This window comes from Engystomops pustulosus, chromosome 7, assembly GCF_040894005.1.
Source record: "Engystomops pustulosus chromosome 7, aEngPut4.maternal, whole genome shotgun sequence".
Taxonomy (NCBI): Eukaryota; Metazoa; Chordata; class Amphibia; order Anura; family Leptodactylidae; genus Engystomops; species Engystomops pustulosus.
The window spans coordinates 48,340,749-48,355,499 of NC_092417.1; the positions used below are offsets into that span (position 1 = coordinate 48,340,749).

The following is a 14,751-nucleotide window of genomic DNA, read 5'->3' on the forward strand; positions in this document are numbered from 1 at the left end:
CCTTCATCTTCTATTCCTAAATTGACCCCAAATTTTACCTGAACCTATAATGCTGTAACCTCTTCACTTTACCATTCTCCCCTCCTATTCCCAGTCATTGGAATGTATAATGAAAACAATAAAATCCCCGTTTAGTTGCTTTCATTGGCAGGAGGCCGTTCCTCTGGTACGATGTCAATGCTGTTTTATTAAACAATATTATATCTTTTCATTATTTTATCCCACTGCCCTCTATTGGCAATCTGTTATCATGGAAATCTGTCGGTTTAACTGAATCCTAGTTTAATTGTGGAATCTCAAATTACTTAGCAAATAGTAAAAGATCCCCTTCTTCATTTTGGAAGACTTAACACTGATTAACACCCATTGCTTTATTAAAAGTATTCATCCATGTCTAGTTTGGAAGTGCTGACAATTTAATCTGGTTTTTAATCTCCTCTTTCTCTTTTGACTAAGAATGACTGACTATTTAAGTGCAGATTCGGGTTGAGCAGAGTGGATTTATAAGCTTCACTAGGGGGGCTATTATAGTGAAGCTTTAAAAGTGTCAATTGGGACATGATAATATCTGTAACACATTCACACTGCTGTGGTGGATTTGTTAATCGCACAATGTGCACTGTACAGGATGGGACTCCTTGCATCTTAGGGATAAAAAATGGACTGAATCCCTGCTTCCCCTCGGAATCTAAGAGCGGACTTATAATTGCAGTTTTGCACGGAAGCAAGGACTCCGCACATCATATTATCACTATGATGCAAGGAATCCCGTAAATTGGCACTTTAACTATGAACTATAACTGTGTTCTGTCCCTTTTGGTTAGCTATGTTTTGCCTACTTTCACATGCTAAGTTTTAATGTACAGATCAGTATTACATTTGAATTCCTTTCCCTCCTAACAAATACAGGAGAACTCGCACCTTCCCGCCTCTATCCTCTTGGCCCAACACAAAGGCAAAACTACACAAATTGAAGTCCAGATAGAGAAGGCAAGACCCTCCGTCACATTTTCTACTGGCATCAAAATGGTAAGTCGTTTTATAATGTATAATCTTTAAATTGATGTCCACTTTGAAGAGGTTTTGTCATTTAACTTGTTTTATGATTCATAGTTGCAGTTCAGTGCTGCTGTTTCCTGGGGCAGGATGGGACTCCTTATATCATATATCGCCATGATATGGGGTCCACTCTTCTGTTTTTGTCCATATTTATAGTGAACCTGTCACCAGCAATGTAAATTTTTAGCAGGTGACAGGTTTCAATAGCCTATGCTGTGCTGATTTTAAAAATGCCCTTGTTGATATTCTGAACACTATCACTACTGTATAAAACTTTATTTCACAATACCTCGCCCTCTGCTAGCAGTCTTGTTGGAAGGGGACCCTTCGGCCCCTAAGGTTCAGAGCACTCTGGAAGAGGTTTTCGTCCTGGATATCTCTGCAACCAGTCGTCCTGCAGCTGAAAAACACCCCCATAGTACGATGCTGCCATCACCTTGTGTAATGCTGGTGACAGGTCCCGCCCCTGGTCGTGTTCCCAATGTCGAGCTTACCTTCAGCCGCTGTGTCCATCCATGCTCCAGCGCAGACGGAGCCTCTTCATGAAGGCGCACGGAGTGTTCCAACAGTGTGTCCCAGCCAATCTGGGTCCTCCAACAGCCTTCTAGTCCGGCGTGCCCGGCTCCCCACTCCTGAGCAAAAGTTCCTAGTTCGTCTAGTTACTGCTGTATGGTGCTTATTTCTTCTCATGTTTGACTCCAGCTTGTTCTGTGACTTCAATTTTGATCTGTGCTCCCTGGTATACGAGCGCAGCTTGTATCTCAAATCTGTGTTGCCTGCCATGACCCTCTGCCTGTCTCTGGGTTCTGATTAAACGTGTACTTGAGTACCTACTTTTCAAAAAACTGTCTTAAGCTTCATTCACAAGAACGTATGGGGACTTATATAAGGCCGATTTATAAACGGCGTGTCTACGTCCGCCATACACCGCAATGGCCTCATGGCGCCGTACGGGAGTGGTACGGTGCAGCACACACGGTGCTCTCCCACTCTTCCTCTCCCCGGTGCCGATGTATGCCCGCCGTACTATGTGTGAATGTAGCCTTAAGCCATTGACGCTCCACTAGGGGATTCTGTGAAAATATGCAGATAAGTTTTCCTTATCCTATCCTGTAAAACTATGTCTCTTTTAGCTGTAATCCTGAAGATCCGGTGTCCCGTCCTCTGCACTGTGGTCGGTCTGTGAAATCCAGCTGGTGCACAGTCATTGACTCGCAGAGCTAAAACTCAGTGCGGTCAGTCTAACACTTCCAAGCTAACGTTGCTTTAAAGGGGTTGTACCTGGATTTATTGTTAGGAAATGGGACAATAGATTGATAGGAGTTTGACTGCTGGGAACCCCAACCATTCTAGAGAACTGGGGTCCTGTTCACACTAATTGACGGAGCTCCAGGTCAATGATGCCACTCTGTTCAGTACTATGTGCTTAGAAATTTCTTAGCTCAGAGCTCGGGTATCTCTCTCATTCGGCGTCTGAGTGCAGGAGAAAGCTGAGTGCTGTGCTTGGCAACTTCCCATTATCGGTGAATGTATCATCAGGATGGATGCTCAACCTGCCGTTCCATTCATTCGTTATAACGGATTGCCGTTCCCGTAATGAGTAATGGGCCCCACTGGATGGACATTCACTCATGAGACTTGCCCCCTATCCATCAGGAATAACTTAGTTTTGTGCAACACCTTTAAGATGATCTTTTTTTTTTTTCCTATTCTCCTTCTTCTTTGTGTCTTTTTTAATCTTTTTGTATTTTTTTTCCAAATCTGTATTTTTCTACTTCTCTTTGTAACCTAAAATGAATTTTAGATTGTCTAAGGCTACTTCTCGCTGCATTCGTCGTATAGCAAGGCGGGTGCGTTTTAGCATCTTTCAGACCAGTTTACACCTAGTAACTTTAATTTCCAAGATGCTTATGCCCATACCAATGGATGTATGTGACTTTTGCGGTGACTGGGGGCAGTGTGTAGGTTTTGGCCAGCGTCTTGTAATAGTTTTGTGAAATCATTGCTGATGTTTTATTAGTTTGCAGTAATTTCCTGCAGAGGGAAAATCTGAGAAATGGTTTTGTGGGTGGGCTGGAGATGTGTGGATTCAGCCTTTTTATATTCCCTATGCATCGCATTTCATAACCTCTCTTCCTTTTTTATATATTCTTTAATGAGAAATCTCTGGAATGGACACAGACTGTGAGCGCGATATGTATGAAAATGTGCTTATTCTGGCAACGTAAAATGTCCGACTTCACAGCTTTCAGATTCATCATAGAAAAACCACAGCATATTATATCACGTCTTCCCTCCTGTGACTATGTTGCTGTCTGATATGAAAGATTTACCCTCTTTTACACTAGAAGTATGTGGCTTAAATGAAATATCTTTACTTGAACGCAGTTTATAATTTTTATCCATTGGAGAGAATCATTTATTCTGCTCATTAATTTGTGCACCTACTACAAAGCTTCACACTTTCAGTAAAGTTATGATTTATACCCAGCAAAATACCCCTATCACTCTGAAGGGGGACTTTGAAATAAGTTATATATTTTTTTTTTCCCTTTTAACCCCTCCCCACCGATGCCCATTTTTCATTTTTTTTTTCAAACCCGAACTTCAAAAATCTAACTTTTTTATTTTACCATGTAAAGAGCTGTGGATGGGACTTGTCACACATGCACCCTGCTGCTCTATCATCTCTATGATGCTGGCGGAGATAGTGGTTAGTGCCAAAAACAATGGGCCGGATTTATTAAAGCCCTGCGCCAGTTTTTTTTTTTTCTGTTTGCAGATGTATTTTAGAAGGGTCCCAGGCACAAAATTTTGCGCATTAATGGGTGTTTGAGTGCTCAGTCAGAATGTGCGCTAGATTTATCATGCACTCTGTCGGAGCAGTGCAGGGAGCGCCAGATTCTGCAGAACGTGAGCCCGATCTGGCGCCTGGCAAACTGAATGAATGGGCCAATGAATGGAGAGGTAGCGCGGATGTCCAACCTGTCATACTAATTGTTTGGTGTATAACGGACCATCATTCTCTCCCCACTTGGGACCCCTTTCAATCAGCATGTTCTACCCTGTCCTGTGGGATAGCCTGTTGTGACAGGACTACCCCTTTAATTGTAGAGACTATAGACACGGAGCTGATTAGATGTGTGTGTGTGTGGCTAGTGCTGTGGTTACAACCTGCCAACACCTACCTTTGGGCCTTGATAGATGATGCCAGCCTTTACCAACGCTCTTATTGGCAATGAAATTTTCAGCTTTTAGAAGGATCTGAAGTCTATTAATGCCTTTAAGCTTAATACAAGTATAACATCGAATTGTACAAGTGAAATGAAACAGCTGGAGAAATGTTGAAACATATTTCTCTTTGCTTATTTTGGAAGGCCCTTGTTTTACCAGGACTGCTTTACAGCCCTCCGAGTATTTGTAATAGGAAAACAATTGATGGTTATTATTTAGTAGCCTCAACCCCACTTTTAGTAATATTACACAAATAGTTAAAGGCTAATTATAGGGTTATTTCACAGGCAACATGGGAACCTTTATTCTTACAATTACTGGCCATCCCAACATTGCACTCCCAGTGACCTGGCGCTATGCTTTGCATTTGGAAAAGGTGGATAATGCAGGATATCAAGCAGGTTAGGGTCCGACTCCTGCGACCACCCCACTGATCACTAGAATGGGCAATCTAGTGTCCTGTTCTCACTAATGGCTGGAGCAGGAGACGGAGCGTGAATCGTGCCGCTCCACTCATAAGTAGGGGAGTGATGGAAATTTTTGAGCACAGCCTTCGAGTATCTCCATCTCTCCTGTTCAATGTGTGCTGGAGGTAGCTGTTCATCCTGCATCACCACACATTAGTGAGAATGGAGCCCTGTTCTCTAGTTTGCTGGGCATCCTGTTCTTGTGAATGGTAGGGATTTTCCTGCCCAATTGCAGGTTTCTACAGATGGGAGTGTATATTTTTTGCCAACGAAACCCAGTATTTTTTGCGGATTTATATAAGGCTAAGTTTACACCTGGGACTGTCGGGTTCCATTACACATTTCATTACTAATAGTGGAAAAAATAGCGCAGCAGCCTGCATCATTATTTTTCCTGCTATTAATAACTGAAGAGCAACTTCAGGTTTTTTAAGGTGAGCAGAAAACCTTTGATTCACCTTTTTGTTTTCAGTTTCCGTTTTCGGAGAGTGTAACGATATAAATCGGGTGTTGGGTAAAGGTATTCTCTCCATAACTATTCACATGAATTTTCACTGAAATATGGGAGTTCTGCCTGTTTTTACTACTTTTATATGAAGAAGTTTATGCCTGAAACCCCCTGGACCCGCACCCAGCCTATCACACTTCCATATCTATCTGTAGGGATGAGTTCATGTACAGCATTTGGCCATGTTCCTCCCAACCCGGACATATTGTTTGGCAGCCAAACTGGTAAATTAACAACCCTAACAACTAGCCCGGGTGTCCCCCTAGCTCAGTGGTGGCGAACCTATGGCACGGGTGCCAGTGGTGGCACTCAGAGCCCCATATGAGGGCACCCAAGCCATCCACACAGCAGTCTCTCACAATCCAGACAGGATTCAAAGAATTATAATGCAGTCGCAAGGCAACTCCAGAAATGTTGCTCTCAGTGCTATTTTAAAGCAACACATTCTTGATTGCTTGGGACTGCAGGATGAGGTAGAACATGTGGAAAGGGGAGGATTATCTGTAGAGTTCCTTCTGGCCCCATGTTTCTTCCTGTACGGGGGGGACCATGGCAAGAAACTACAACGATACTCCAAATTTGCCCCCCATTTTTCAACTGTATTGCTGTCCTAAAGAGGCTGATATGATTGAAAGTTGTGGTAGAACCGGTAGCAATAAATAACTACTTAAATTGGCATGCTGGCACTTTGCAATAAATAAGTGGATTTTGGTTGTAGTTTGGCACTCTATCTCTAAAAGGTTCGCCTTCACTGCCCTACCTAATAATAGCCATGGAAAATAATAAAAATAATTCCTTGATTTATATAGCGCGCACACAGAGTTTGCCACATATGTCCCTGTCCCCAATGGGGCTCGCAATCTAATCAACCTACCAATATGTTTTGGCGTGTTGGAGGAAACCGGAGGACCCAGAGGAAACCCACACAAACACGTATAGTTTTTAGGGACGTTACTTTACCGTATGAAACTACACTTTGGGGTCCCTCTTTGGAAAAAAAACTGTTAATAGAATATATTTTCTATATTCTATAGCGCCATCCTATTCGGCAGCGCTTTACAGATCATGAGGGACATATACAAACAGAATAAGACTTTACGTGATGTCATGGCGATGACGTGTAATATTCCCCTTCATGCATTTCTGATTGTAAGAATGACTCGGTAATGGTAATCTTCTAGGGAGAGTCTCTACCCCCCAGGGAAAATCAAATATCCTCCTGTGAAAGGACCTTGCTAATAATGTTTGAAGAATGGCTTTTATTCCCTTCACAGAAATCTGATGTCATGGATTACAGGGTGATAATTGTTTATTGAAAAGCTTTTTTTTCACTGTATATTTTGAAAGCAGGATTATATTTAGCTGTGCACACGAAACATGACTATTGTGTAAGAATGGTCTCTCCATTCACTTTTCATAATCTCCTCCATGTATTCAAGAAGAACAGGTTTGACCCGTCTGTAAGGATTTACAGCCCAGTAGACTGCACAAGTGCGTAGGCAGAGGTCATAGCAGAGGTCACGGAGTTTGTTCATCATTGCTGGCATTGTGCTGTGGTATTCCCCCACAGGTTGGTAGGATGGCAAATACTAAGAAAGAAATGATAGGACAAACAATGCCCTGCAGCTTCATCCATCTCTCTGGGATCGTCCGGAGATGGCTGATCATTGTACTCACACCGCCACTCAGCTCTCCAAGTTTGTGGTAATCACCGTTGATGCATTACAGGTGCACCTCGATCCGCCTTGAGGGTGCGGTCACATGTCGCGTTTAGCGCATGCGATTAAAAACGCGTTGCAACAGTTGAAGAGATGATTTGCCTAATTAAACAGCTGTTAACGCATGTGTTTACAAGCGCATGCATTAACGCATTGTTAACACATGCGTTAAAAATGCATTAATGGTTGTATTTTGTGAACACAAGTGTTAACAGCTGTTTATTTAGGCAAATCATCTCTTCAGCTGTTGCAACGCGTCTTTAAACGCATGTGTTAAACGCGATGTGTGACCGCACCCTGTGGGTGCGTCCACACACTGCACTTTGTTTGCGTTAACGCATCACAACAGCTTATAAGAGGAGATTTGCCTAATTACATTGCGTTGCATTAACAAGAAACATTTCTTTATGCGATGTCAACAGCAGTTTACAGTAATTGGATATTTATCTGGAGCTCGGCCTTCCCAACTATTTCTTTGACTGCCGGTATCTCTGGTTCTGTGGATCACAGAACCACAAGCCTTTTTTTTTCTGAAAGATGAGATAAATATATTTAATATGACAAAGGGGAAGCTAGGTACTATAGCGCAAAATTGCAGTCCCTTTTTGGCCTCAGAAAGTGACTAATCTCTGGCAAAATATGTCTCTTCTCAGCTCTTTTAAATGGGTGAGATTTCACATAAAGGAGGAATTCTAGAAAGGACATTTCATACCCTACCTATTTCATTTACGTACAATTTGGTGAGTGGGTTCCTTTAAGGACAAAATTGGCCTGGTTAAAGAAAAGGGGTCCACTTCTCCAATTTTTCTCATCTCTTACTAAATTTGAAATGGAAAAAAAAAGCAACTTTACTGATGTATTTGCACAAAAGTGAAAATAATCATCTCCCCTGCGGTTATGTGTCACTATGGTAACAGACAACGAAACTGAACTGTGTGTAGTATAATCCTGAAGTCTCACCCTTTCTTCCATTGCCCCCTGCATGTAATAACACACATTTGATAGTTCAGCCCACAAGTATTGTACGTTTAAGCTCTTCTGGGTGGATGGTAGTAACTCTGCTAGGACGTTTCATTTGTGCTGCATAATACAGGCAGGTCACGAAGAGGCTATAGGACACTCAGACTATAAGCTCTTGTGTCACCCCCTCATCCTCATAGACTGTAAGCTCTTGTGTCACCCCCTCATCCTCATAGACTGTAAGCTCTTGTGTCACCCCCTCATCCTCATAGACTGTAAGCTCTTGTGTCACCCCCTCATCCTCATAGACTGTAAGCTCTTGTGTCACCCCCTCATCCTCATAGACTGTAAGCTCTTGTGTCACCCCCTCATCCTCATAGACTGTAAGCTCTTGTGTCACCCCCTCATCCTCATAGACTGTAAGCTCTTGTGTCACCCCCTCATCCTCATAGACTGTAAGCTCTTGTGTCACCCCCTCATCCTCATAGACTGTAAGCTCTTGTGTCACCCCCTCATCCTCATAGACTGTAAGCTCTTGTGTCACCCCCTCATCCTCATAGACTGTAAGCTCTTGTGTCACCCCCTCATCCTCATAGACTGTAAGCTCTTGTGTCACCCCCTCATCCTCATAGACTGTAAGCTCTTGTGTCACCCCCTCATCCTCATAGACTGTAAGCTCTTGTGTCACCCCCTCATCCTCATAGACTGTAAGCTCTTGTGTCACCCCCTCATCCTCATAGACTGTAAGCTCTTGTGTCATCCCCTCATCCTCATAGACTGTAAGCTCTTGTGTCACCCCCTCATCCTCATAGACTGTAAGCTCTTGTGTCACCCCCTCATCCTCATAGACTGTTAGCTCTTGTGTCACCCCCTCATCCTCATAGACTGTAAGCTCTTGTGTCACCCCTTCATCCTCATAGACTGTAAGCTCTTGTGTCACCCTCTCATCCTCATAGACTGTAAGCTCTTGTGTCCCCCTCATCCTCATAGACTGTAAGCTCTTGTGTCACCTCCTCATCCTCATAGACTGTAAGCTGTTGTGTCACCTCCTCATCCTCATAGACTAAGCTGTTGTGTCACCCCCTCATCCTCATAGACTGTTAGCTCTTGTGTCACCCTCTCATCCTCATAGACTGTAAGCTCTTGTGTCCCCCTCATCCTCATAGACTGTAAGCTCTTGTGTCACCCCCTCATCCTCATAGACTGTAAGCTCTTGTGTCACCCCCTCATCCTCATAGACTAAGCTGTTGTGTCACCCCCTCATCCTCATAGACTGTAAGCTGTTGTGTCACCCCCTCATCCTCATAGACTGTAAGCTCTTGTGTCACCCCCTCATCCTCATAGGCGGTAAGCTCTTGTGTCATCCCCTCATCCTCATAGACTGTACGCTCTTGTGTCACCCCCTCATCCTCATAGGCGGTAAGCTCTTGTGTCACCCCCTCATCCTCATAGACTGTAAGCTCTTGTGTCACCCCCTCATCCTCATAGACTGTAAGCTCTTGTGTCACCCCCTCATCCTCATAGACTGTTAGCTCTTGTGTCACCCCCTCATCCTCCTAGACTGTTAGCTCTTGTGTCACCCCCTCATCCTCCTAGACTGTTAGCTCTTGTGTCACCCCCTCATCCTCATAGACTGTTAGCTCTTGTGTCACCCCCTCATCCTCATAGACTGTAAGCTCTTGTGTCACCCCCTCATCCTCATAGACTGTTAGCTCTTGTGTCACCCCCTCATCCTCATAGACTGTAAGCTCTTGTGATCAGGGCCCTCACTCCTATTGTTCCATATGACTGTTTGTACTCTGTAATGTATTATGATTTTTGTATATTTCCCCTATGATTTGTAATGCGCTACAGAATATGATGGCGATATATAGATATATTATTCTTCACTTACATTATAGTGTGTGTCCCCTTTGGCAGGATCTGCTTTTCTTTTAGTTTTCTATGTTCTGTTTTTTTTTTTTTTAATTATCATTTTAAAGGCTGTTAAAATTTATGCAAAGGAGCCCGAGGGTCTCCAGGTTCCACCCCTGAATGTAAGTGTACTTTGTTTACAATCCTTGATCCTGGTAGTAGATGTCCTTTAAAAAGTATGAGACTGTAAATTTCCTTCAAAATATATTTTATTCAGAGTTGCTCAACAAAGAAGGGCCTCTCCCTACCTGATCCCTGCCCCGCTCCAGGTCTGATGTGGCCCAGGCCCCCCTTTACTTCCTGGTGCCCTGACACATACGGGGAATGCCTGGACGTGTCTCTGCTGCGGACAGTGATTGAGGGGACATTTCCTGTGTTTCAAAGGAAGGAAAAATCAGTGGGGAACCAGACTGGCACAAGGGACATGAGAGGACCTCCCCCCCCCCATTTAGAGTAGTTACATAATGCAATGCAGCTCCCCAATTTACTCACCAGTAGTTTGTACAACTAATTCTAAAACTTTTGTTTAGGTTCTAAATGAATATATATTAGTTTGGCAAACGCAAGAGAATAAAATCAGCAGAGACTTCTACTTTCTCTTACACTAGCAGTAATGCACATGTGTGGTCTATTGATGACATGCGCAGCCTCTGACATACGTTACAGACATCGACTGACGTCATGATCACCTATATCATCCTGATTTGGCCTATACCATCCAGTGTATGATTGAGACCACTTTTATATTCCACCAAAGAACCCCCCCCCCCTTTAAATACAAGCTTTGTATCCCTTCAAGACAGTGTGCTATTGGTGATCCATGTTGGCAGGGGCTTTAGGGTTCATTTGTAGTTTGCATTGACCTCTGTAGGCCAGGTATCTGTGTTTTGCACACCGCCTATTAGATATTGGCTTCTGACAATTATCACCACATATGGAGACGCCTCATTTGATATGGAAATTTAATTTGGATATTTGGGCATTACTAGTCCAGTCTCCCTTAATTTCAAGTTTGCCAACCAAATCTAGAATCTAACTAATTGACTTTATTTATCACTGCGGGTCTATTTGCTCAAGGGCAATTTTTGTAAATTTCTTCTTTCTTTACCCCAACAACACTTAAATAGGACGTGAGGATGGCGCCTGTGCAGCTCCGGCTTCGGAGCACGGACCGCACAGACGCGGGCCTGCTGTTCTGCGCATGCGCAGACAGCAGGTTCGTCAGATGAAGATTGTGGGTAGGAGGAGTAAAGAGGCTACTGGGGCGTGGAGTAGCCGCGCCGTGTAGCCTCAGTGGCGGCTACTTCACGCCCCAGTAGCCGCATAACAAAATTTACATATAGAGCTAATAAAAGTTAGCGAAACAGTGCGGGGACATGAGGATTAGCCCTTAAAAGGGCCATCCTCACGTCCTATTGATCCACCTACCACCCGATCTACCTTTTATAGGTAGATTCGTGGTGGTAGGTTCCCTTTAAAGAAAATCTACCACCAGGATGAAGGATTGTAAACCCAGCACACTTATCGGTACATGCAATTGTGTGCCCCCTCTGGCAATATCCTCTCTTCTTTTAGATTCTCATGCCCTTCATCCTGCTGGTCGATGTCCTTTAATGCCAGTACACCTCTACATTCAGGCTTCCCTTTAGGAGTTTCTATTTTTTTAAATGTTAATCACAAATTATGGATTTGGTTTTTCCCCCTTTGATTTCAATGGACGTGTAATGGTGTTGGTTAGTATCAGTTTTTACATCTTCCGTTAGGCCTTCTGTCATTTAAGGTGGATTGTTGGACGGGAACCGATGCGCTTAATTTGTCATCAGTAACTGATTGTCAATTTTGATCCTCTATCCATCGTTGTTTTCTACGGACACATGGGGTCTTGGTTTGTATCCTTTTGTATGCTTTTTATTGAGCATACTCTGATTTTAAATTCGAGTATCAATGTGACCTCTAGTGGCCAAAGCAGGGGAAAAAAACAAAAACAAAACTTATGGCTAATTATTAATAATAATTAAAAACTGGAAACGGACACTAACAGAAAGCAAATTATATATAATTTTTATTTCTTTTTAATGGTTCCATTAAAAATATCTATGTATGATTTTAGTATTGGTGGGTCCCTCCAGACGTACATTTCAATTACAATCCGTTATTTCCAAAAAATGTAAACTACTAAACGGAAGTGGGAATGTAGATGTGAACTGGCTCTATGGGGGCATCCTATAGCTGAGTGGTTACAGCATGGTCGTCCTATATGTTTCTACTACCTCTACATCCTATGACATCTGATGCCTGTAATGAGTCCCTTTCATGATGTTTTACGTATTCATTACTCTTCTGGTAGAATACAATGCCTCATGTAGACACTATAGAGGGACAGAGAATAAATGGTGCTGTAAGACTTCATCTAGAATTCATTCATACAATTCCATGTTCACAAACCCTTAGGGGACAATTCCTGATGTAAAGGGAAGAAAAGACAAAAGGGAGTTAAGTTTCTTTCTAAAATGTTAGTAGTTGCAGATTTCTGATGTGATGAAGAATAAAGTGTCCTTTGCTTCTTGTAAAGAAGTCATCATTTCAGGCTCGTCGCTGTTAAAAGCCTTGAGCCCGGAGATTAATTAGTAAAGTGTGGAATGTGCCGGAGCAAATGTGTGTGATTGGCAAGTACATGTGTGCGAGCAACTGGTGGCCGGGTTATGCCGCGCTCCTGCTCAGATATTTCCAAAAAGGCTTAAGAGTCCTCGGCCACATTCTACTTTTGTGAGTTGGAACTAATTTGCTGCCTGCAAAGCCTCCACACCCAACCCCCCTGTTCCCGGTGTAATTAGGGATGGATCTGCTCACATATATTTTGGAGGGGATTTTTAAAGTGGCCGCTTCTCAAAAATAAAAGGTATAATTTCATTGTATATGTATACAGGCGGTCCCCTACTTAAAGACACCCGACTTACAAACGATCCCTAGTTACAAACAGACCTCTGGATTTTGGTATTTTACGGGACTTTAACCCCAGGCTACAATAAACAGCTATAACATTTATCAAAGGTGTCTTCAATTAAGATATATTGTTAATCCTGGTTCTTATGACAAGCGAACATTTTTAAAAAATTTTGATTGGGGTTACAATAATCAAGTATACAGTTCCGACTTACATACAAATTCAACTTAAGAACAAACCTGCAGAAGCTGCACATAACTTGGGGACTGCCTGTGGTGTCATCTCTGCTTTCTAGCTAGCGTATGTACAGAACTACCAGTGAATCAAGGGATGCGCTCAGGACAGCATTTGCATGACAATCTCCATAGGACGAGGCAAGTATCCACATGATGGGAGGAGGTAATCTGCCCTGTTCATGGTACTGTAAAGAATTTGTGAAATTTACTGGTCTTAATGTCTTGTGTGCATTGAGAATTATTACCTGTTAGGAACTGGTTTTACAGACTTGAGTTCTTTATTTTATTTCAGACCTCTTTTTTCAGTTTAAAGCAGAGACCTAAATTTTTTTTAAATTTATTTTCTCTAATTTACTAGTAGAAGTCCTTCGCTTCACAGAAAGCGGCTGCAGTCGGACAGCGGTCACACCACAATGCGACAGAATGTTTTGCATAAGTATGCTACTTCCTATACACTGTGTCAGACCCTGCTCAGACCTCCCACTGGACTCACAAGCACAGGAAGAGGGGTGAAATAAATAAATGAGTGAATACTTTCCAACAAAACCACTTACTAATGCATATGACCTATCCAGATTATTAGGAAATGGAAGTTAAAGGGATTGTCCCATTTCAGCAACTAAATGTTATTTTTTGTGTGATGAAAAGTCACACATTCCCAGTGGACAGAAATCTGACCATGGTCACACAGGCTCGTTATGTCGCACGGCTCTGATTACTTCCTATGACACTAACGAGCCGTGCACCTGTGTGACCATGGTTCTGTCCACTGGGAATAAACAATGAAGTTTCCTATAGAATGAAGCAAGCGGAGATCTAGAAAACCATGAGGAATTGATACAGAAAGTATATTGGAAAATTGTATAATTTTTCATCACACAAACAATAACATTTATTTGCCAAAATGGGAACACCCCTTTAAATTAAGCTGTAAATGAAAATTGCAAGCATCTTATTGACCGCCACAGGCATTAGAGCTCTATCACTGATGTGACGGGCCCCTTTGACGAGATCACTGTTTCTAAGAAAAGAAAGAGCAGATATAAATGGATAAAATGATAGCACATTGATATATTGATTGTGGGATACATTTATATCTTTGAGTCCCACCTGCTCTATAATATGCTTCCTGTGGATAGGACACTATGTACAAGCTCCTCCTGCTCTATAATATTCTGCCTGCATGTATGACACTATGTACAATTTGCTCAGCTCCTCCTGCTATACAACATTCTGCCTGCAGATATGACACTGTGTAATTTGTGCAGCTCCTCCTGCTCTATAACATGCTGCCTGCAGATATGACACTATGTATAATTTGCACAGCTCTTCCTGCAGCATGTTAATTCTTTCTGCTGCAGATCCTCATCAACTCCACTACATATTTTGCATGTAAAGTTATTTTCTGTCTAGTGTGGATTGACTTTTAAAAGGAAATTGAGTGTAATATGTTTAGGTGTATCTATTCCCAGGTGCAGAGCTGATAATACTGTACAGTGCAGATACACAGTAGCTGCCAGTCTTGCTGAGCTCCGCTGAAGCCATATGTCCAGTATAAATCTTAGTAAGTGCTCCCTTCAGCCCATTGTAGTGTCTTACAGGAACCGTCCATTAAAACTTGTTTTGGGGATTTTTTTTTTTTTTTTTGACACCCGCACTAAACATGTCTAAGTAAATCGTAACCACACCATTTTTTATATCCAAACTAATA

At 42.5% G+C, this 14,751-nt stretch overlaps 1 protein-coding gene across 1 annotated transcript in view; it reads left to right on the plus strand.

Annotated features, from left to right (window-relative positions):
- Nucleotides 1-14,751, plus strand: part of MNAT1 (MNAT1 component of CDK activating kinase) — a 76,256-nt gene that overhangs the window by 20,112 nt on the left and 41,393 nt on the right. Inside the window, exon 6 of the mRNA XM_072115815.1 lies at nt 910-1,029. Within this exon, the coding sequence (XP_071971916.1) occupies nt 910-1,029 (120 nt within the window). The remainder of the gene's footprint in view (nt 1-909; nt 1,030-14,751) is intronic.